General features: G+C 37.3%; 1 protein-coding gene across 3 annotated transcripts in view; it reads right to left on the bottom strand.

The window, feature by feature from the left end:
- Window positions 1–26,015, bottom strand: part of GRID1 (glutamate ionotropic receptor delta type subunit 1) — a 791,529-nt gene that overhangs the window by 116,949 nt on the left and 648,565 nt on the right. For all 3 annotated transcript variants that reach the window (XM_050803825.1, XM_050803827.1, XM_050803826.1), the window contains 2 exons: window positions 24,069–24,393; window positions 22,723–22,861 (listed from right to left, as the gene is read on the bottom strand). In XM_050803825.1, coding sequence (XP_050659782.1) covers window positions 22,723–22,861; window positions 24,069–24,393 — 464 coding nt within the window. The remainder of the gene's footprint in view (window positions 1–22,722; window positions 22,862–24,068; window positions 24,394–26,015) is intronic.

The following is a 26,015-nucleotide window of genomic DNA, read 5'->3' as shown; positions in this document are numbered from 1 at the left end:
GACATTACTACCAATTTTACAGAAGAAAAAGAGCTATTAGGCAGTATTATGAATGACTATATACAAAAAATGAATAACCTAGATGAAATGGGCAAATTCCTAGAAACACGCAACCTACCAAGATTGAATCATAAGGATATAGTAAATCCAAATAGATCTATAACTAGAAAGGAGATTGACTCCATAGTAAAAAAAAAAACCCTCACCAAAGAAAATCCCAAGACCAGAGGCTTGACTGGCATATTCCAGCAAAATTTAAGGAATAATGAATGCTAACCCTCCTCAAATTCTTACAAAAAAAAAAAAAAAAAAAAAAAGATCTAAAGGAGAGGGAACACTTCCTAACTTATTCTATGAAGCCAGCATTACTCTAATACTGAAGCCAGACATAAGGACACTACAAGAAAAGTATAGATCAAGATTCCTAATGAATCCTGAACAAATTTCTAGCAATCTGTATTCAACAGTATATTAAAAGGATTATACACCATTAACAAGAGGGATTTCTTCCTGGAATTCAAGAATAGCTTAATATACAGAATCAATCAATGTAATACATCACATTAACAGAATTAAGAAAAAATATGATTATCTCAATTGATGCAGAAAAAACATTTGACAAAAATTCAACACCCTTTCACGACAAAAAAGAAAATACTGAACAAACTAGAAAGAGAGGGAAACAAGCTCAATATAACGAAGGCCTTATATGAGAAACCCACAGTTAACATCATATTCAATAACTCAAGACAGAAAGCTTTCCCTGTAAGATCAGGACAGGACACAGATGCTCACTTTCACCCCTTTTATTCAACACAGTGCTAGAAGTCCTAGCCAAGCAATTTGGCAATAAAAATAAATAAGAAGCATTCAAATTAAAAAGAAATAAGTAAGGTATTTCCATTCTCAACAACATAATTGTATAGGTTAAAAAAAAACAACACTAAATTACACATACACACACACAAACACACACACACACCTGTAAATACTAATAAACAAATTTAGCAAAGTTGCTGGATAAAAATAGACACACAAAAATCAGTTTGTTTCTATACATTAACAATAAAATACCTGAAAAGGAAATTACAAAAATAATTCCATTTACAATAAAACCATGAATAAAATAAAATACTTAAGAATACACTTAACCAGGAAGGGAAAAGGTGTATGCACTGAATACTAGAAAACATTGTAAAAAGAAATTAAAGGCACAAATAAATAGACATTTTATGCTAATGGATTGGAAGACTTAATATTTTAAGATGGCAGTACTGGTCAGAGTGATCTACTAATTCAATGCAATCTCTAACAAAATTCCAATGATTTTCTTTTGTAGAAATAAAAAAAAAAACCTAAAATTTGTACAAAATTTCAAGGGATCCCCAAATAGCCAAGACAGTCTTCGAAAAAAACACAGTTGAAGGTCTCACATTTTATGATTTCCAAATGGAATCAAAAGCTATGACGATCAAAAACAATGTAGTATTGGCACAAAGACAGATACACAGACCAGTGGAATGGAATAGTGATCCCAGACGTAAACCCTCTTGGGTATGGTCAAATGATTTTCAACAAGGGTGCCAAGACAATTCAATGAAGAAAGGATAGTCTTTCAACAAATGGTAATGGGAAAAGTGGATATTCACATGTAGAAAAACGCAGCTGTATCCTTACCTTACACCATACATAAAAGTTAATTCAAACTGGCTCAAAGATTTAAATTTAACACTAAAATCATAAAACTGCCAGAAGAAAACATAGAGGAAAGCTTTATGACATTAGATTTGACAATGAATATTATACCTAAAGTACAGGCAACAAGAGACAAAGGGATAATCTGGACTTCATCAAAATTAAAAACTTTTCTGCATTAAAAGACACTATCAGCAGAGTGAAAAGGCAACCTGCTAATAGAAAAAAAATTTGTAAATCATATATATGATAATGGATTAATACCTGGAATGTATAAAGAACCCCTACAACTTAATATCAAAAAAACCATAAATGATTCAATTAAAAATAGGCAAAGAACTTGAATAAACATTTCTCCAAAGGAGATATGCAAATTTGACAATAAACACATAAAAATTCTCAAAATTTTATATCATGGAAATGCAAACCATAACCACAATAAGATGCTACTTCACATCCATTGAAATGGATATTTAAAATAAAAACAAACAAACAAAAAGCAGATAACAACAATTATTGGCAACAATTTGGAGAAACTGGATTTCTTATGCATTGCTGTGGAAATGTAAAAGGATGCGGCTGCTGTAGAAAATTGTATGGTTATTCTTCAAAAAAATGAAACATGGGGGGGCAATTCCAAGATGGCCGAAGAGAAACAGCTCCAGGCTACAGAGCCCAGCATGAGCCATGATTTGATTTCTGCATTTCCAACTGAGGTACCAGGTTCATCTTACTGGAGTATGTTGGACAGTGGGTACAGGACAGTGGGTGCAGCCCACCAAGCAAGAGCCGAAGCAGGATGAGGCATCACCTCACCTGGGAAGCACAAAGGATAAGGGAATTCCCTTTCCTAGCCAAGGGAAACCGTGACACACAGCACCTGGAAAATCGGGTCACTCCCACGCTAATACTGCGCTTTTCCATTGGTCTTAGCAAACAGCATACCAGGAAATTATATCCCCTGCCTGGCTCGGAGGGTCCCACGCCCATGGAGCCTCCCTCATTGCTAGCACAGCAGTCTGAGATCTAACTGAAAGGCAGCAGTGAGGCTGGCGGGGGGGGGGGGGGGGGGGGCACCCGCCATTGCTAAAGCTTGAGTAGGAAAACAGAGCTGCCTGGAAGCTCGAACTGGGTGGAGCCCACCGCAGCTCAAGGAGGCCTGCCTGCCTCTGTAGACTCTACCTCTGGAGACAGGGCATAGCCAAACAAAAGGAAGAAGAAATCTCTGCAGATTTAAATATCCCTGTCTGACAGCTTTGAAGAGAGTAGCAATTCTCCCAGCATGGAGTTTGAGATCTGAGAACGGACAGACTGCCTCCTCAAGTGGGTCCCTGACCCCCAAGTAGCCTAACTGGGAGGCAACCCCCCAGTAGGGGCGAACTGACACTTCACATGGCTGGGTACCCCTCTGAGACTAGGCTTCCAGAGGAATAATCAAGCAGCATTTGCTGTTCAGCAATATTCACTCTTCTGCAGCCTCTGCTGCTGATACCCAGGCAAACAGGGTCTGGAGTGGACCTCCAGCAAACTCCAACAGACCTGCAGCTGAGGGTCCTGAATGTTAGAAGGAAAACTAACAAACAAAAAGGACATCCACACCAAAACTCCATCTGTACGTCACCATCATCAAAGAACAAAGGTAGATAAAACCACAAAGATGGGGAAAAAACAGAGCAGAAAAGCTGAAAATTCTAAAAATCAGAGCACCTCTCCCACTCCAAAGGAATGCAGCTCCTCGCCAGCAACGGAACAAAGCTGGATGGAGAATGACTTTGACAAGCTGACAGAAGTCTTCAGAGGATCAAACTTCTCTGAGCTAAAGGAGGAAGTTCGAACCCATCACAAAGAAGATAAAAACCTTGAAAAAAGATTAGACGAATGGCTAACTAGAATAACCAATGCAGAGAAGTCCTTAAATGACCTGATGGAGCTGAAAATAAGGGCATGACAAGTGCACAAATGCACAAGCTTCAGTAACCGATTCGATCAACCGGAAGAAAGGGTATCAGTGATTGAAGATCAAATGAATGAAATGAAGCGAGAAGAGAAGTTTAGAGAAAAAAGAGTAAAAAGAAATGAACAAAGCCTCCAAGAAATATGCGACTATGTGAAAAGACCAAATCTGCATCTGATTGGTGTACCTGAAAGTGACAGGGAGAATGGAACCAAGTTGGAAAACACTGCAGGATATTATCCAGGAGAACTTCCCCAACCTAACATTCAAATTCAGGAAATACAGAGAACACCACAAAGATACTCCTCAAGAAGAGCAACTCCAAGACACATAATTGTCAGATTCACCAAAGTTGAAATGAAGGAAAAAATCTTAAGGGCAGCCAGAGACAAAGGTTGGGTTACCCACAAAGGGAAGCCCATCAGACTAACAGCAGATCTCTTGGCAGAAACTCTACAAGCCAGAAGAGAGCATTCTTAACGAAAATAATTTTCAACCCAGAATTTATTATCCAGTCAAACTAAGTTTCATAAATGAAGGAAAAATAAAATTCTTTACAGACAAGCAAATGCTGAGAGATTTTGTCACCACCAGGTCTGCCTTACAAGAGATTCTGAAGGAAGCACTAAACATGGAAAGGAACAACCAGTACCAGTCAGAGCAAAAACATGCCAAAATGTAAAGATATCGATGCTAGGAAGAAACTGCATCAACTAACGAGCAAAATAACCAGCTAACATCATAATGACAGGATCAAGTTCACACATAACAATATTAACCTTAAATGTAAATGGGCTAAATGCTCCAATTAAAAAATGCAGACTGGCAAATTGGATAAAGAGCCAATACCCATCAGTTTGCTGTATTCCGGAGACCCATCTCACGTGCATGGACACACATAGGCTCAAAATAAAGGGATGGAGGAAGATTTACCAAGCAAACACAAAACAAAAAAAGGCAGGGGTTATAATCCTAGTCTCTGATAAAACAGACTTTAAACCAACAAAGATCAGAAGAGACAAAGAAGGCCATTACATAATGGTAAAGGGATCAATTCAACAGGAAGAGCTAACTATCCTAAATATATATGCACCCAATACAGAAGCACCCAGATTCATAAACCAAGTCCTTAGACACTTAGAAAGAGACTTAGACACCAAGACAATAATAATGGGAGACTTTAACACTCCACTGTCAACATTACACAGATCAACGAGACAGAAAGTTAAAAGGATATCCAGGAATTGAACTCAGCTCTGCACCAAGCAGACCTAATAGACATCTACCGAACTCTCCACTCCAGATCAACAGAATATACATTCATCTCAGCACCACATCGCACTTATTCCAAAACAGACCACATACTTGGGAGTAAAGCACTCCTCAGCTAATGTAAAAGAAAAGAGATTATAACAAACTTTCTCAGACCACAGTGCAATCAAACTAGAACTCAGGATTAAGAAACTAACTCAAAACCACTAAACTACATGAAAACTGAACAACCTGCTCCTGAATGACTACTGGGTACATAACGAAATGAAGGCAGAAATAAAGATGTTCTTTGAAACCAATGAGAACAAAGATACAACATATCAGAATCTCTGGGACACTTTAAAGCAGTGTGTAGAGGGAAATTTATAGCACTAAATGCCCACAAGAGAAAGCAGGAGAGATCTAAAATTGACAACCTAACATCACAATTACAAGAACTAGAGAAGCAAGAGCAAACACATTGAAAAGCTAGCAGAAGGCAAGAAATAACTAAGATCAGAGCAGAACTGAAGGAGATAGAGACACAAAAAACCCTTCAAAAAATCAATGAATCCAGGGGCTGGTTTTTTGAAAAGACCAACAAAATTGATAGACCGCTAGCAAGACTAATAAAAAAAGAGAGAAGAATCAAATAGACACAATAAAAAATGATAAATGGGATATCACCACTGACCCCACAGAAATACAAACTACCATCAGAGAATACTATTAACACCTCTATGTGAATAAACTAGAAAACTTAAAAGAAATGGATAAATTCCTGGACACATACACTCTCGCAAATCCAAACCAGGAAGAAGTTGAATCCCTGAATAGACCAACAACAGGCTCTGAAAATGAGGCAATAATTAATAGCCTACCAACCAAATAAAGTCCAGAACCAGATGGATTTACAGCCAAATTCTACCAGAGGTACAAGGAGGAGCTGGTACCATTCTTTCTGAAACTATTCCAATCAATAGAAAAAGAGGGAATCCTCCCTAACTCATTTTATGAGGCCAGCATCATCCTGATACCAAAGCCTGGCAGAGACACAACAAAAAAAGACAATTTTAGACCAATATCCCTGATGAACATCGATGCAAAAATCCTCAGTAAAATACTGAAAAACCAAATCCAGCAGCAGATCAAAAAGCTTATCCACCACAATCCAGTGGGCTTCATCCCTGGGATGCAAGGCTGGTTCAACATACACAAATGAATAACTGTAATCCAGCATATAAACAGAACCAAAGACAAAAACCACATGATTATCTCAATAGATGCAGAAAAGGCCTTTGACAAAATTCAACAGCCCTTCATGCTAAAACTCTCAATAAATTCGGTATTGATGGAACGTATCTCAAAATCATAAGAGTTATTTATGACAAACCCACAGCCAATATCATACTGAATGGGCAAAAACTAGAAGCATTCCCTTTGAAAACAGACACAAGACAGGGATGCCCTCTCTCACCACTCCTATTCAACATAATGTTGGGAGTGCTGGCCAGGGTAATCAGGCATGAGAAAGAAATGAAGGGTATTCAATTAGGAAAATTGTCCCTGTTTGCAGATGACATGATTGTATATTTAGAAAACCCCACTGTCTCAGCCCAAAATCTCCTTAAGCTGATAAACAACTTCAGCAAAGTCTCAGGATACAAAATCAATGGGCAAAAATCACAAGCATTCTTATACAGCAATAACAGACAAACAGAGAGCCAAATCATGAGTGAACTCCCATTCACAATTGCTTTAAAAGAATAAAATACCTAGGAATCCAACTTACAAGGGATCTGAAGGACGTCTTCAAGGAGAATTACAAACCACTGCTCAGTGAAATAAAAGAGGACACAAACAAATGGAAGAACATCCCATGCTCATGGATAGGAAGAATCAATATCATGAAAATGGCCATACTGCCCAAGGTAATTTATAGATTCAATGCCATTCCCAATAAGCTACCAATGAGTTTCTTCACAGAATTGGAAAAAAATACTTTAAAGTTCATATGGAACCAAAAAAGACCCCACATTGCCAAGACAATCCTAAGTCAAAAGAACAAAGCTGGAGTCATCACACTACCTGACTCCAAACTATACAACAAGGCTACAGTAACCAAAACAGCATGGTACTGGTACCAAAACACCAATATAGACCAATGGAACAGAACAGAGCCCTCAGAAATAATACCACACATCTACAACCATTTGATCTTTGACAAACATGACAAAAACAAGAAATGGGGAAAGGATTCCCTACATGATAAATGGTGCTGGGAAAACTGGCTAGCCATATGTAGAGAGCTGAAACTGGATCCCTTCCTTACACCTTATACCAAAATTAATTCAAGATTGATTAGAGCCTTAAATGTTAGACTGAAAAACCATAAAAACCTTAGAAGAAAACCTAGGCAATATCATTCAGGCCATAGGCATGGGCAAGGACTTCATGTCTAAAACACCAAAAGCAATGGCAACAAAAGCCAAAATTGACAAATGGGATCTAATAAAACTAAAGACGTTCGGCACAGCAAAAGTAACTACCATCAGAGTGAACAAGCAATCTACAGAGTGGGAGAAAATTTTTGCAAGCTACTCATCTGACAAAGGGCTAATATCCAGAACCTACAAAGAACTCAAACAAATTTACAAGAAAAAAACAAACGACCCCATCAAAAACTGGACGAAGGATATGAACAGACACTTCTCAAAAGAAGACATTTATGCAGCCAACAGACACATGAAAAAATGCTCATCATCACTCACTATCAGAGAAATGCAAATCAAAACCACAATGAGATACCATCTCACATCAGCTAGAAGGGTGATCATTAAAAAGTCAGGAAACAACAGGTACTGGAGAGGATGTGGAGAAATAGGAACACTTTTACACTACTGGTGGGACTGTAAACTAGTTCAACCGTTGTGGAAGACAGTGTGGCAATTCCTCAAGGATCTAGAACTAGAAATACCATTTGACCCAGCCATCCCATTACTGGGTATATACTCAAAGGATTATAAATCATGCTGCTATAAAGACACATGCACATTTATGTTTACTGTGGCCCTATTCACAATAGCAAAGACTTGGAACCAACCCAAATGTCCATCAATGACAGACTGGATTAAGAAAATGTGGCACCTATACACCATGGAATACTATGCAGCCATAAAAAAAAAGATGAGTTCATGTCCTTTGTAGGGACATGGATGCAGCTAGAAACCATCATGCTCAGCAAACTATTGCAAGAAGAGAAAACCAAACACTGCATGTTCTCACTCATAGGTGGGAACTGAACAATGAGAACACTTGGACACAGGATGGGGAACATCACACACCAGGGCCTGTCATGGGGCAGGGTGGGGGGGAAAGGGATAGCATTAGGAGCTATACCTAATGTAAACGACAGGTTAATGGGTGCAGCACACCAACAGGGCACATGTGTACATATGTAATAAACCTGCATGTTGTGCACCTGTATCTTAGAACTTAAAGTATAATAAAAAAATAATTAAATAATTAATTTAAAATATTAAACATAGGATTACCATATGATCCAGCAATTTTACTTCTGGGTATATACACCAAAGAATTAAAAGCAGGCATTGAACAGGTATTTGTATACCCAAGTTTATAACTGTAGTATTACAATAGCTAATATGGGAAAGCAATCCAAGATTCCACTGATAGATGAATGGATAAATAAAATATGATATATACATTAAATGGGATATTATTCAGCCTTAAAAAGGAAGGACATTCTTACACAAGCTACAACATGGATGAATCTTGAAAACAGAAAAGTAAAATAAGCCAATCATAAAAAATAAATGCCATATAATACTACTAATATGAGGTACCTAGAGTAGTCAAATTTATAGAGACAGAAGATAGAATGGTGGTTTCCAGGGTCCAGAGAAAATGGGAAATTAGTTCCTTCATGGGTACAGATTATCAGTTATGCAAGATGAAGTGTTCTGGAGATAGATGGTAACGTTGATTGCGACTATGTGAATATACTTAGTGCCACTAAACTTACATTTAGAAATTCTTAAAACAATAGGTTTTATATTATGTATATTTTACCAATAAAAATTTAAATCAGAATAAACAAATAATTTAGTAATATCTTCTAATACCTAAAGATCTTCTTAAAACTTGTGAAGTTTATTCAACAAGTAAAAAAATAACAAATTTAAAACTAAATATCAAAGACTATCTACTGAATCAATTAAAAGTATTAAAATTACCTCCTGAAAAAGAGCACATCAAACAGTTTTATAAAAGAATTAAGGTCAGGGTGTAGGTGGAACAGAACTATATAACAGCAAAACTTTTGTACATTATTAGGCTAAATTTGTTATTAATCCAACACAAATTGTTATAAATTAAGATGCTAATTGTAGTGTCCTGGGCAACTACTAAAAATATAATAATAATATATGATGTGTGTATATATACGTATATATATCAAGGCAGTTAAAATAGTAAAGAAAAAACATCCATTTTTGAATAGACCAATAGCAGGTTCTGAAATTGAGGCAATAATTAATAGCCTACCAACCAAAAAAAGTCCAGGACCAGATGGATTCACAGCTGAATTCTACCAGAGGTACAAGGAGGAGCTGGTACCATTCCTTCTGAAACTATTCCAATCAATAGAAAAAGAGAGAATCCTCCCTAACTCATTTTATGAGGCCAGCATCATCCTGATACCAAAGCCTGGCAGAGACACAACAAAAAAAGAGAATTTTAGACCAATATCCCTGATGAACATCGATGCAAAAATCTCCAATAAAATACTGGCAAACCAAATCCAGCAGCATATCAAAAAGCTTATCCACCATGATCAAGTGGGCTTCATCCCTGGGATGCAAGGCTGGTTCAACATATGCAAATCAATGAACGTAATCCAGCATATAAACAGAACCAAAGACAAAAACCACATGATTATCTCAATAGATGCAGAAAAGGCTTTTGACAAAATTCAACAGCTCTTCATGCTAAAAACTCTCAATAAATTCGGTATTGATGGAACGTATTTCAAAATAATAAGAGCTATTTACGACAAACCCACAGCCAATATCATACTGAATGGGCAAAAACTGGAAGCATTCCCTTTGAAAACTGGCACAAGACAGGGATGCCCTCTCTCACCATTCCTATTCAACATGGTGTTGGAAGTTCTGGCTAGGGTAATCAGGCAAGAGAAAGAAATCAAGGGTATTCAGTTAGGAAAAGAAGTCAAATTGTCCCTGTTTGCAGATGACATGATTGTATATTTAGAAAACCCCATTGTCTCAGCCCAAAATCTCCTTAAGCTGATAAGCAACTTCAGCAAAGTCTCAGGATACAAAATTAATGTGTAAAAAATCACAAGCATTCTTATACACCAGTAAGAGACAAACAGAGAGCCAAATTATGAATGAACTTCCATTCACAATTGCTTCAAAGAGAATAAAATACCTAGGAATCCAACTTACAAAGGATGTAAAGGACCTCTTCAAGGAGAACTACAAACCACTGCTCAATGAAATAAAAGAGGACACAAACAAATGGAAGAACATCCCATGCTCATGCATAGGAAGAATCAATATCATGAAAATGGCCATACTGCCCAAGGTAATTTATAGATTCAATGCCATTCCCATCAAGCTACTTTCTTCATAGAATTGGAAAAAACTGCTTTAAATTTCATATGGAACCAAAAAAGACCCCACATTGCCAAGACAATCCTAAGTCAAAAGAACAAAGCTGGAGGCATCACGCTCCCTGACTTCAAACTATACTACAAGGCTACAGTAACCAAAACAGCATGGTACTGGTACCAAAACAGAGATATAGACCAATGGAACAGAACAGAGTCCTCAGAAATAATATCACACATCTACAGCCATCTGATCTTTGATAAACCTGAGAGAAACAAGAAATGGGGAAAGGATTCCCTATTTAATAAATGGTGCTGGGAAAATTGGCTAGCCATAAGTAGAAAGCTGAAACTGGATCCTTTCCTTACTCCTTTTATGAAAATTAATTCAAGATGGATTAGAGACTTAAATGTTACACCTAAAACCATAAAAACCTTAGAAGAAAACCTAGGTAATACCGTTCAGGACATAGGCATGGGCAAGGACTTCATGTCTAAACACCAAAAGCAACGGCAACAAAAGCCAAAATTGACAAATGGGATCTAATTAAACTAAAGAGCTTCTGCACAGCAAAAGAAACTACCATCAGAGTGAACAGGCAACCTACAGAATGGGAGAAAATTTTTGCAATCTACTCATTAGACAAAGCGCTAAATTCAGAACCTACAAAGAACTCAAACAAATTTATGAGAAAAAAACAAACAACGCTATCAAAAAGTGGGCAAAGGATATGAACAGACATTTCTCAAAAGAAGACATTCATACAGCCAACAGATACGTGAAAAACTGCTTGTCATCACTGGCCATCAGAGAAATGCAAATCAAAACCACAATGAGATACCATCTCACACCAGTTAGAATAGCAATCATTAAAAATCAGGAAACAACAGGTGCTGGAGAGGATGTGGAGAAACAGGAACACTTTTACACTGTTGGTGGGATTGTAAACTGGTTCAACCATTGTGGAAAACAGTATAGCGATTCCTCAAGGATCTAGAACTAGAAATACCATTTGACCCAGCCATCCCATTACTGGGTATATACTCAAAGGATTATAAATCATGCTGCTATAAAGACACATGCACATGTATGTTTATTGTGGCACTATTCACAATAGCAAAGACTTGGAATCAACCCAAATGTCCATCAGTGACAGACTGGATTAAGAAAATGTGGTACATATACACCATGAAATACTATGCAGCCATAAAAAAGGATGAGTTCATGTCCTTTGTAGGGACATGGATGCAGCTAGAAACCATCATTCTCAGCAAACTACTGGAAGAAGAGAAAACCAAACACTGTATGTTCTCACTCATAGGTGGGAATTGATCAATGAGATCACTTGGACTCTGAAAGGGGAACATCACACATTGGGGCCTATTATGGGGAGGGGAGAGGGGGGAGGGATGTCATTGGGAGTTACACCTGATGTAAATGACGAGTTGATGGGTGCTGACGAGTTGATGGGTGCAGCACACCAACATGGCACAAGTATACCTATGTAACAAACCTGCACATTGTGCACATGTACCCTAGAACTTAAATTATAATTAAAAAAAAAAAAGAAAAAAAATATCCATTTAACACAAAAGAAGGCAGCAACAGAAAACATGAGGAACACAAATAATGTAAGTCATATAGAAATCAAATAGCAAAATGGTAGAACTAAGTCCTTTCTTGGAAATTATATTAAATATAAGCAGATAAAACATTCATTTAAAAGTAGAGATCAGCATAATGATTTTAAACATGATCCAACTATATACTGTGTACAGGTGTCTCACTGTAGATTCAGACAAGTATATTGAAAGAAAAAAGATGGAAAAAGATATTCTATGCAAGTGGTAATAGAATAGGTTGACTAAACTTACATCCAACAAAATAGACACACATGTGTACATATACATATATGCACTCAACATTAAACACATAAATATGATAAGTAAATTTTGACAAAACTGAAGGGAGAAATAGTGATACAAGAATTCTCAGGGACTTCAATGCCCCACTTTCAACAATGGAAAGATCATCTAGGCAGAAAGTCAGTAAGTAAAAACAGACTTGAACAACAATGTAGACCAGATGGTCCTAACAAACACATACAGAACACTCCATCTAATAGCCACAGAATACACATTCCTTTCAAACTTTCATGGAACATTCTCCAGGATATATTACATGTTAGACCACAAAACAAGTTTAACAAATTTGAGAAGACTGAAATCATATCAAGTATCTTCACGAGGCACAATGCTATGAAACTAGAAATCAATAACCACAGAAAAATAAGAAAATTTATCAAATGTGGAAATTAAACACATCCCTGAAACAACCAGTACATTATAGAAAAAATAAAAAGGGATACTAAAAGAATTCTTGAGACAAATAAAAATGGAAACATAAGCATACCAAAAATAATAGGATGCAGCATGAGCCCTTTTAAGAAGGAAGTTAATGTTGATTAAAACTACATTAAAAAAGAAACATTTTAAATATTCTAACTTTATATCTCAATGAACTACAAAAAGAACAAACGAAGCCCAAAGTTAGCAGAAAGAAGAAAATAATAAAGATTAGGGCAGAAATAAATAAAATGGAGACTAGACAGGCACTACCAAAGGTCAATGAAACCAAGATTGGCTTTTCTGGAAAGATAAACAAAATTGAAAAACCTTTAGCTAGACTAAGAAAAAAGTGGTAAGTCTCAAATAAATAAAATTATAAATGAAAGAGAAGCAATCAATACCACAGAAATAGAAAGGGTCATAAGAGAACACTATAAATAATTTTGCAACAGCAAACTGAATAATTTAGAAGAAATGAATAAATTTCTAGCAACATACAACCTACTGAGACTGATTGCTGAAGAAACAGAAAATCTGAGCATATTAATATTGGTAATAAGATTGGAACAGTAATCAGAAACCTTCCAAGAAAGAAAAATGCCAATCCTTCTCAAACACTTCCCAAAAAATTGAAGGGAACGCTTTCAAACTCATTTTATAAGGCCACTACTACCTTTATATCAAAGCCTGACAAGGAATCTTTGAGAAAAGAAAACTACAGGCTAATATCCCAGATAACATAGATGTGCAAATCTTCAACAAAATGCTTACAAACCCAATTCAATAGCATGTTAAAAAAAAAAAAAAATCCCATGATCAAGTGGAACTTACCCCCAGAATGCAAGGATGGTTTAACATACAAAAATCAAGATATAGGAGACACTACATTAACAAAATGAAGGATATAAATTATATATTTATCTCAAAAGATGTAGAAAAATCAATTACAGAAAATTTAACATCTTTCATGATAAAAACTTTCAGCAAATTGGGACTAAATGTCATGTACTTCAACATGATAAAGGCCGTATATGAAGCCTATGACTAACATCATGCTCAACAGTAAAAATCTAAAAGCTTTTCCTCCCAGATTGGGAACAAAACAAATTGCCCACTCTCACCATATCTATTCAACATAGAACTGGAAGGCACAGTCAGAACAATTAGGCAATACAAATAAATAAAAGATAAAGAAAATGTGATACATATATACCATGGAATATTATGCAGCCATAAAAAAGAACAAGATAATATTCTTTGCAGCAACGTGGATAGAGCTAAAGGCCATTATTTGAAGCAAACTAACAGAGGAACAGAAAACTAAATACCACATGTTTTTACTTATAAATGGAAGCTAAACAAGAACATATGGATAGACACTATGAGAGGAACAACAGACACTGGGACATATTTGAGGGTGGAGGTTAGGAGGAAGGAGAGTATCAGAAAAAAATGACTATCAAGTATTATGTTTATCTGGGTGATAAAATTATCTGTACATCAAACCCCCATGACATACAGTTTATCTGTAAACAAACCTGTACATGTACCCCTGAACATAAAAGTTAAAAAAAAAAAAAGAAATAAAAGACATTCAAATCAGAGAGAAAGAAGTAAAACTGCATATATTTGTAGATGACATGACCTATATAGAAAACCCTTGACTTCACCAAACAAATGCAGGAACTAATAAATAGTGCAGTAAATTTGCAGGATACAAAATAAACATACAAAAATCAGGAATATTTCTATAAACTAACAACAAAGTATTTGCAAACAAATCATGAAAACAATTCTACTTAAAATAGCATAAAAATAAAATTATTGTGTATAAATTATACCAAGGAGGTGAAAAATCTGTATGCTATGCTGTAAACTATAAAACATTGGTGAAAAAACTGAAGAAGACACAAATAAATGGAAAGGTATCCTACATTCATGGACTGGAAAAAATAATACCATTAATATGCTAATACCACCCAAAGTGATCTATAGATTTGGTATAACCCCTACCAAAATACCAGTGATATTCTTCACAGAAATAGAAAAAAAAAAAATCGTAAAATTCCTGTGACCACAAAAGGCCCCTGAATAGCAATACAATCTTAAACAAGAGAAGCAAATCTGGAGACATCACACTACTTGATTTCAAAATATAGTAGACAGTCATAGTAATTAAAACAATATGGTATTGGCATAAAATGAGATATAGAGACCAATGAAAGAGAATAGAGCCCAGAAATAAATTGGCACATTTGCAGTCAATCGATCTTTGACAAAGTTGCAAAGAACACACAACGGGGAAGACAGTCTTTTTAATAAATGATGTTGGAGAAACTGAATATTCACACACAAAAGAATGAAAATAGACCCTTATTTCACACCATACACAAAAACCAACTCAAAATAAATTAAAAACTTAAATGTAAGAGCTGAAGCTGTAAAACTTCCAGAAGAAAAAAGCTTTTTGACATTAGTCTGGGGCATGAATTTTTGGATGTGACCCAAAAGCACAGGCAACAAAAACAAAAATAGATAAATTCAGATAAAAAACTGAATCAAATTTAAAAATCTTATACATAGCAAAGTAAACAATCTACAAAGTGAAGAGACAACTTGCAAAATGACAGAAAATCAAATAATGTGCTAATATCCAAAATATATAAGGAAATCAAAAACTCACTAGCCACAAAACAAATAATTTAATTTAAAAATGGGCAAGGACCTGAATAGACATTTCTCAAAAGAAGACATATAAATGATCAAAAGATATATGAAAAAATATTCAACATAATTATCATCAGGAAAATAAAAATGAAAACTATAATGAGGTATCACCTTACACCTGTTAGAATGGCTATGGTAAAAAAAAAAAAAAAAAAAAAAAAAAAAAGACAAAAAATAACAAGTGATGATAATAATATGGAAAACAGGATGGCAATTTCTCAAAAACTTAAATATAGAAGTACCATATGATTCAGTGATCCCACTTCTTAATACAGAGCCAAAGAACATGAAATCAGTATCTTGAAGAGATATTTGTCTGCACTACCATGGTCATTGCAGCATTATTAGAAATTGGCAAGATATATAACTAACTTTTTTTTTTTTTTTTGAGACGGAGTCTCACTCTATTGCCCAGGCTGCAGTGCAGTGGCATGATCTTGGCTCACTGCAACCTCCACCTCTCAGATTCAAGTGATTCTCCTGCCTCAGCCTCCTAAGTAGCTGGGATTACAGGCGCCTGCCACCATGCCTGGCTAATTTTTGTATTTTTAGTAGAGACTGGGTTTCACCATGTTTGCCAGGCTGGTCTTGAACTCCTGACCTCAGGTGATTCGCCCGTCTCAGACTCCCAAAGTGCTCGATTACAGGTGTGAGACACTGCACCCAGCCAGAATCAACCTAACTTTTTATCCACAAATAATGGGACAAAGAAAATGTGATATATTATATATATGCACATATATTATATAATGTATATACATGTGATTATATATTATACACACACATATATAATGTATATAAATGCAATTATTTGTATATATTAGATATACATATAATATATAAATGTGATACATTATATATAATTAATATATATAATATATAAATAAAATATATTTCCATTGTGACAACATGGGTGAACCTAGAGGATATTGTTATGTTAACTCAAATATTATATTACGTTAACTCAAATAAGCTAGGCACAGAAAGACACATACTGAATGATCTCACTTATATTTGGAATCTAAAGAGTCAAACTCATAGGAACGGAAAGTTTATTGGTTGCCAGAGAATGGTGGCTGCCAGGGACTGGAGTGTGGGGGAATTATGAGCATTTTGTCAAATAGTACAGAATTTCAGTTAGGTATGATGAATAAGATCTGGAGATATAATGTACAGCACGGTGGCTATAATTCATAAAATTGTGTTATACATTTGAGATTGGCTAAAACAGCAGATCTTAAATATTCTCATCACACACAAAAAACTGATAACTATGCGAGGTAACAGATATGTTACTTAGCTTCATTGTGGTAATCATTTCGTAGTGCACATGCAAATGTTATATTCAATAGAAGAAGAACAGCCTTTTCAACAAATAGTGCTGGAGCAATTAAGTATCTGTGTTAGTTTGTTTTCATGCTGCTGATAAAGACATACCTGAAACTGAGAACAAAAAAAAAAGTTTTAATTGGACTTAAAGTTCTAAAAGGCTGGGGAGGCCTCAGAATCACGATGGGAGACAAAAGGTTCTTCTTACATGGTGTAGGCAAGAGAAAATGAGGGAGAAGCAAAAGCAGAAAGCCCTGATAAACCCATCAGATCTCGTGAGACTATTTGCTATCACAAGAACGGCATGGGAAAGACTGGTCCCCATGATTCAATTACCTCTCCCTAGATCCCTTCCACAACACGTGGGAATTCTGGGAGATATAATTCAAGCTGAGATTTGGATGCAGACAGAGCCAAACCATATTATTCCACTCCTGGCCCCTCCAAATCTCATGGCCTCACATTTCAAAAGCAGTCATGCCTTCCCAACAGTCCCCGAAAGTCTTAACTCATTTCAGCATTAACCCAAAAGTCCACAGTCCAAAGTCTCATCTGAGACAAGGCAAGCCTGTTCCGCTAGTGAGCCTGTAAAATCAAAAGCAAATTAGTTACTTCCTGGATACAATGGAGATACAGGTATTGGGTAAATATAGCCATTCTAAATGGGAGAAATTGGCCACAACAAAGGGGTTACAGGGCCCATGCAAGTCCGAAATCCAGCAGGCAGGCAGATTTTAAAGCTCCAAAATGATCTCCTTTGCCTCCAGGACTCACATCCAGGACACACTGAGGCAAGAGGTGGGTTCCCATGGTCTTGGGGAACTCTGTCCCTGTGGCTTTGCAAGGTACAGCCTCCCTCGTGGCTGCTTTCATGGGCTAGCATTGAGTATCTGTGGCTTTTCCAGGCATACGGTGCAAGCTGTTAGTGGATCTATCATTCTGTGGTCAGAAGGATGGTGGCCCTCTTCTCACAGCTCCACTAGACAGTGCCCCAGTAGGGACTCTGTGTAGGGACTCCACACCCCACATTTCCCTTCTGCACTGCCCTAGCAGAGATTCTCCATGAGGGCCTCACCCCTGAAGCAAACTTTTGCCTGGGCATCCAGGCATTTCTACGCATCTTCTGAAATCTAGGCAAAGGTTCTCAAACCTCAATTCTTGACTCCTTGACTTCCACATAGGGACTCCACACCCCAATAGGGACTCCAATCCCACATTTCCCTTCCACACTGCCCTAGCAGAGGTTCTCCATGAGGGCCTTGCCCCTGCAGCAAACTTTTGCCTGGGCATCCAGGCATTTCTATATATCTTCTGAAATCTAGGCAGAGGTTCCCAAACCTCAATTCTTTGCTTCTGTGTACCTGCAGGCTCAACACCACATGAAAGCTGCCAAGGCTTGGGGCTTCCACCCTCTGAAGTCACAGCCCAAGCTCTATGTTGGCCCCTTTCAGCCATGGCTGGAGCATCTGGGACACGGCACCAAGTCCATAGGCGGCACACAGCACAGAGACCCTGGGCCCAGACCATGACACCATAGTTTGCTACTAGGCCTCTGGGCCTGTGATGGGAGGGGCTGACATGGCCTGGAGATATTTTCCCCATGGTCTTGGGGATTAACATTAGGCTCCTTGCTACTTGTGCAAATTTCTGCATCTGGCTTGAATTTCTCTTCCAAAAATGGGTGTTTCTTTTCTACTGCTTTGTCAGGCTGCAAATTTTCTGAACTTTTATGCTGTTTCCCTTTTAAAATGGAATTCTTTTAACAGCACCCAAGTCACCTTTTGAATGCTTTGCTGCTTAGAAATTTCTTCCACCAGATACCCTAAATCATCTCTCTCAAGTTCAAAGTTTCACAAATCTCTAGGGCAGGGGAGAAATGCCACTACTCTCTTTGCTAAAACATAACAAGAGTCACCTTTGCTCCAGTTCTCAATAAGTTCCTCATCTCCATCTGAGACCACCTCAACCTGGACCTTATTGTTCATATCACTATCAGCATTTTTGTCAAAGCCATTCAACAAGTCTCTAGGAGGTTCCAAACTTTCCCACATTTTCCTGTCTTCTTTTGAGCCCTCCAAATTGTTCCAACCTCTGCCTGTTACCCAATTCCAAAGTAACTTCTACATTTGTGGGTACCTTTTCAGCAATGCCCCACTTCCAGTACCAATTTACTGTATTAGTTTGTTTTCACACTGCTGATAAAGACATACCCAAAACTGGGAACAACAAAAAAAAGTTTTAATTGGACTTACAGTTTCACATGGATAGGGAAGCCTCAGAATCATAGTGGGAGGTGAAAGGCTCTTCTTACATGGTGGTGGTAAGAGAAAATGAGGAAGAAGCAAAAGCAGAAACCCCTGATAAACCCACATTAGATCTTGTGAGACTTATTCATTGTCATGAGAATAGCACGGGAAAGACCGGCCCCTATGATTCAATTACCTCTCCCTGGGTCCCTCCCACAACATGTGAGAATTCTGGGAAATACAATTCAGGTTGAGATTTGGGTGGGGGCACAGCCAAATCATATCAGTATCCATAGACTGAAAAAAAGGACCTCAGCCTCTACCTCAAATTTCATACAGAAATTCACTCAAAATTGATTGTGGAATGAAATGTAAAATGTAAAAATATAAAAATGTTAGGAATTTTAAAACAGGAGAAAATCCTAAGGCTCTCTGGATAGACAAAGACAACATTAAAAAGAATGATCCATGAGAAAATAAATTTCTAAATTTGACCTCATCAAAAGTAAAACCTTTTCTCAGTGAAAGACCCTGTTAACGTCAAAACATCATGTTGTATGCTGTAAATTTTTGTCAGTAATACCTCAATAAAGAAAAAAATAAGTAAACTTAGCAAAAGATCAACATAATAGTAAATGGCTACTTGCTTTATCAATTTTTTGAGGAAAATATTTAGTTGACTAACTACTGAGCTGGGTTCAAACTCAATCCACTATTAGATTCACTGATACTTCATTATTTATTAATTATTAAATAGGAAAATTTTAATTAATTGTTATATGGTTAATTTTTCAATTAGTCCATTTGCTCTGAATACAATTCTGAAATCCTTTAACTGATAATTTTGAAAATAACAAAAAATACAAATGTGAAAAAATTTATATGTATAGATGTAAGTTCAAGAATGGCTAAAATAATCCTAACAAAGAAGATTAAAATGGAAGGAATCACTCTGCCCTATAATAAGGCTTATGCTATAGCTACTGTAATCACAATAGTATGGTGTTGGCAAAGGGACAACCATATATAACAATGGAACAGAATAGACAATTTAGATAACATACAAATATGCCCAACTGTTTTCTCACAAAATACAAAAGCAATTCCATGGAGGAAGGATAGCCTTTTCAACAAATAGTATTAAAGCTATTGGACATCCATAGACCAAAACAGACAGACAAAACAAAACAAAACAAAACAAAAAATGCTCTCAACCTAAACCTCAAACTGTATAAAATTATCTCAAAATTGATTGTGGACTGAACTGTAAAATGCAAACATTTTCAGTAAAAAATAAAAGTAGAAAATCTTCAGGGTCTCAGGCTAGGAAAAGACTTGACAGCAAAAGCATGATTGGTGAAGCAAATAATTTTCTAAATTGAACCTCATCAAAATTAAAACGTTTTCATGGTGAAAAGACAAGAGTTTGAAAAGACAAGCTATAGAGTGGCAGCAAATATTTGCTGACCGCCCATCTGACAAAGAACTAGTATGTAAAATATATAAAGAACTTTCAAAACTCAAAAGTAATAAGCAATCCATTTAGAAAAGTTAAAAACAGATATTTTATGGAAGGGGATATATACATAGCAAATAAGCACATAAAAAGGTGTGCAGCATCATTAGTCATTAAGGAAGTGCAAAATAAAACCACAATGAGGTATGACTCCACACCCATCAGAATGGTAAAATGAAAAATAATGGCAATACCAAATGTCAGGAAAGATGCAGAGAAACTGGATTATTCTTACATCACTGGCAGAAATATGAAATGGTACAGACACTCTGGAAAGCAGTTTGATACCTTCTTACAATACCCAACATGAACTTGCCATATGATCCAGCAATTGCACTCTGGGGTGGTTATCACATGTAAATGAAAACTCATGTTCACGCAAAAACCTGCACACAAATGTTCATGGCAGCTTTTTTCATAATTGCCAAGAATTTGAAACATCCCAGATGTCCTCCAATGGGGGAATGGTTAGTCAAACTGTGGTATATGTGATATTACTCTTATGTGGTATATGTGGTATAATCAAAGCAGTAAACTACTAATATGCACAAAAACGTGGATGAATCTCTAAGGAATTATGTTGAGTGAAAAAGCCAAAGCCAAAAGGCATTATTCCATTTATATCACATACTGAAATGACAGAATTTTAGAGATGGAGCACAATTAATGATTGCCAGAGTTGGGGACGGAGTGGCAGGGGAAGAAATGTGAAAAAAGTTGGGTGGTTATAAGAGAACAACATAAAGGATCCTTGTGGTGATAGATCTGTTCAATATCTTTAACGTGGTGCAGATATACAAGTTTATAAGTGATAAAATAGCATAGATCCGAATGCAGACATACATATAGACAGACACACAGAGAGATGAGTATAAGAGGGGAAATGTGAATAAAATCAGTCAACCACATCAATGTCAGTACCCTGGTTTTGATATAATATTAGACTTTTGCAAAATGTTACCACTGAGAAGACTGGGTAAAGGATCCTAGGAAACCTCTCTGCAATTTTTCTTACGACTACATGTGAATCTATAATTATCTCAATAAAAACGTCAATTTAATAAAGATATTAGACAATATCATACTGAATCTTGAATCCTAGTCAAGGAGTTTGAACTCTTTTCAATAGCTAGTTGAGACCCATAGAGGCTGGTTGAGTATAGATGACTTGATTAAGAGCTATAGATCAAAAGAACCAATATGATGGCAGTGAGTGTGATGAATTAAAGGAGATGTTACTAAAGGCAGTGGCTCAAAAAACCATAGTCAGACATCAAGTTAGAGTTAATATTGAAACCAATATTGTGCCCAATGAAGTGTACAACAGATCCATGCCTATGGCCACTTCAGCAACCACACATCCAAACCAAATGCACTTTGTCCATGTTCTTTTTTTTATAATTTGCACTATATTTGGGAATCTGATCATAAAATAAAATCACTTCCAAGATTTATTTTGCTATATTGAGCTCGTTCTTTTATGCCATAATCTTAATATTTTGTAAAAATGAAGACATATTTTTAGTTTTTGGTTTCAATAGTTTTATAATCATATAAATGTGCATGAAATATGTTTTCCAGTTATTGTGGTAATTGGTATTTTTGAAAAAATCATTTTAAGGTGTTTGAAGATTGAAAAAAACATATTAGACTTCTGGTTTAAATTAATTTTAACTAAATATTTGTAAAATTTTGATTAAATAAGTTTGTAATCAATGTTTAAATGTCTGAGGAAATGTAATTTGTTAATTGATTTCTTAGCTTTGTAGCCAGCATTAAATTTGCAGGGAATATTATTTAATGAATTTATACATTTATGTAATTTTGCCTGAGATAAAATACAACAAGAGTGAAGCTCTTCTCCACGCACTAAAGATTCCAGGAGACCATCAGATTGCAGATGAGGGCTCTCTCCATCATACCACACTGCCCTGGAAAGGTTTACATCCTCTTTAAAGCCTCTCTGAGCTGCTGGCTCCAGATCAAGGAGGAATAGGCTTACCTTATGGGGTTGTCCATCCTGGACACTGTGAGGAAGGCAGCAAGGTTGGCTGTGTAAGAGGAGCACACAATGAGCGTGAAGAGCCACCAGCTGCCCATCACGATGCGCATGGCCACGGAGTTCACGGAAGATTCACCACCTGCGGGAGGCAGACAAAGTGGATTGGCCAGTGGCTTCTGGTCTCCCTCTCATCCCAGGGAGGTGCTCTGCCCTGCAGTCAGGCACACAGGCTATCACTGGTGATGGGCTGGGAACCAGGGAGGTGACTGCCAGCTGGCTCTGGGCATCTGTGCCAATTCTGGGATAAGATCCTAAAATCATGGATCTTGGACAGGGGTAGAGGACCACAAAATATGGAAAAGTTAGGATTGGGCTTCTAGTGGTGTGGAGTTCATCAAAACACCAAGGGTGGGGTCTGAATATGAAAATCTTTCAGTTAGGAGATTCTACCTCACAGTGGCAAGAACTTCTAGGGCTGCAGCCTTATGTAAGATCCCTTTCCAATTTCAAATTCATATATAGCAGACTCGGGAATTCTGTAAATATAGAAACACCTCCTACGTGGAGGGCTCCCTGGCTTTTCTTTTAAACTTCAGAAATGGGATGTCCCATATCACTTTTATTAGTATTCAGCCCTCTCTAGATGGCTTTTCTTCCCCCAGAATTTTCAGAAATCATGGCATGAGACTTTTAGTTAGAAGTTTAGCCTCTTTGAGGCCAATTATTTCTCCTTGGTCTCTAAAGTGTTAGGAGAAGAGAGCTTCTCACTGCTTATCTCCTTATATAACCTCACAAAGCATTTGCCATGGTGCAAACAGGACCAACACTCGCATTAGAAACTTTGCAATTTGTTGCTCCAGTCACAATGGCACAATCCTATAACTCACTACTGGATAGAAGTGCCATTCAGACCCCTCAGAGGTAGGAGAATTTGTACCTCAAGAATGGCTGGAGTACTGCTTATATGACTGCAACACAATTGGGATTTTTTTTTTCCCATTAAGTCATCAAATTTAAGCAAGATTCACAGTTTCATTGACAACCTCATGTGCATAGCAATCACTTTAATGTAGGAGGGGAGAAAAGTGCAAAGCAGAACTCCAAAGTTAATTTTATCTAAAGTGGAGAATCAGGAATTGAAGTTGAGTTCCTTATTGTTGTTTCATTTAATTTATCTCTGATATTATTCAGGGAAGTTGGGTGCAACATGATATTTGTACTGTCCTAGAGATTAAGTAAAATTGCATTTGAAATGACTTTGGTAAAATGCACCTGAGAACTTTGCCAATGGATAAGTTCTTCCAAGCCCCTAGAGCTATTCAAGGATCAGGGAATCAGAAAGGTACCTTGCTGTACGAAGGCTCCATAGACAATCCAGATGGCACTGTGCAGAGTAGCAGAAGCTGATGGCCTGGGCTGGGCAGCACTCTGAGCCCTCACAGCCTGTATCCTGTTCAACACAAATATCAGCACACCAACCACGGGGATGGCTGCTGCAATGCAGGCCCACACAGCAAAATCAAATGGAGCAAAGAGGGAGAAGATGCTGATTTTCTCCTCAGGTTTCTTGATTAGAATTCCCACTGAATAGTCCATGTACCGCTTGCTGAAGTCCACAACGCTCTCCCTTTCTGGGGTGATGGTGATGGCAGAGATGGCCAAGTCTGCTCTCTGAAAGGCAAAGCCATCTCATCAGACGGCAGTCCTCAGCTTACTGTTGGGTTCTGCCCTGGGTCAAGGTCCACCTTCTGCCCTTTGAACTGCTCTTTTCAGAGGAATGGATTTGAGAGCTGGCGCCCTGAGAGTCTGAATATTGTAAGGAAAATCCAACACTAAGTTGTCTGTTACTATTTCCTTTACCTTACAAGTTTCTCTCTTCTAAAAACTTCAGGAAACGGTTTCTACAGAAAAGAGCCGAGTAAAGCATCTTCATTTCTCTATGAATTACAGTTTATCTTCACTTTCTTGTTGTTTTCCTACCAAACTTTAGCTATCTTCTTTTTATTTTCCCTGTGTTTCCCTCTACCCTTCACCAAGAAGGCCCTTCTATCTTCTTCTAAGCCTGTCTGCATCCTCCCTACATGTTAAGACCAGAGGCACACTCCATTTCTTCATCACACCCCTCAGACTCTATTATCCCACATTGATCTCTCTCTTTTCTAAAACACTTCAGAAGTTATATGGTGAGTTCTACAACTATGTTAGACTTCATTAACATATTAGCCACTGAGTGTTTTATAGGTAGACTTTATGCCAGAGAGTAAAATACTGAAAGAATAAAGGGATCATCTACTTACTTCTATCTTCCCCCACCCTTAATTCATGGCTTGCAGACCCACAGGTTGATTCTTCCATGATAAAGCCATGGTGTGAAGAATCTCTATGGACGTTCCCTACCGTGACCTCAAAATTATCTCCCAAGATGTTTGCCTTCCAAAATGGGCTTCCATTTCAAAAACAGACAGAAACCCCATTAAGATGGATCCAGACTGTGAGGATGAAGCTGCCAAGTTTGGGGCGATTACAAGCTTCATGTCTGGATGGGTGGGTGCCAGGTGACAATGGGGCCTAGAGTCCTCCTTTAGTCACAAGAGCACTGAAAGGCAGTCATCATAATGATCTGGGCTCTTGGCCCTCCAAGTGGGAGGCATCAGCAGAACTGGTTTCTTTTAGAATGGCCAATAGTGACAACTGATTCAACCTCCATGCTCAAGTTGGGGAAACACATGTGGAAGGATTTTTTTAAGGTTTAATACGTGGGCTAGGGACAGATATACTCATGTCCTAAACTGAAATCTAATACTGTACCTTGAGTAAAGATAAAATATGGAGGTGACCCTATCAACACCCTCCTCTTACACTTGTCACACTGGCACCTCTGGTTCTTGCCTCTCTTCTAATCCCAACATCCAGGGACTATTTTTAGGATTAGGAAGGTTTGGAGCATATTTAAGGGCTTAAAAAGAAATTTAGTGGAGCAGGATAGGCTTATAACACAGAATGAAGGTAAACTAATTTATGAAGCAAAGTTTGAAGGAGGCACAAAGGAATCAACTCATGACACAAGTGGAGGGGTTGTCCTGTGACAGTGGGAGAGACTGACAGGGGACAGGGGACACTCCCCTCTGTGGGAGATGGCAGGTGCCTGCAGATGTAAATTTCATAGGCATTAGAAGTACAATTTTATGCCCCAAAGTCTCAGTTTATTTCCCAATATAGAAGTGCAATCATTTTTTTTTTTTAGTTGGGAAGGATAGAAGATTCTTAGGTAGCTCAAGAAGAAAGGTAAACTT

The sequence above is a fragment of the Macaca thibetana genome, chromosome 9, assembly GCF_024542745.1.
Source record: "Macaca thibetana thibetana isolate TM-01 chromosome 9, ASM2454274v1, whole genome shotgun sequence".
Taxonomy (NCBI): Eukaryota; Metazoa; Chordata; class Mammalia; order Primates; family Cercopithecidae; genus Macaca; species Macaca thibetana.
This window is presented reverse-complemented; position numbering and strand designations above follow the sequence as displayed.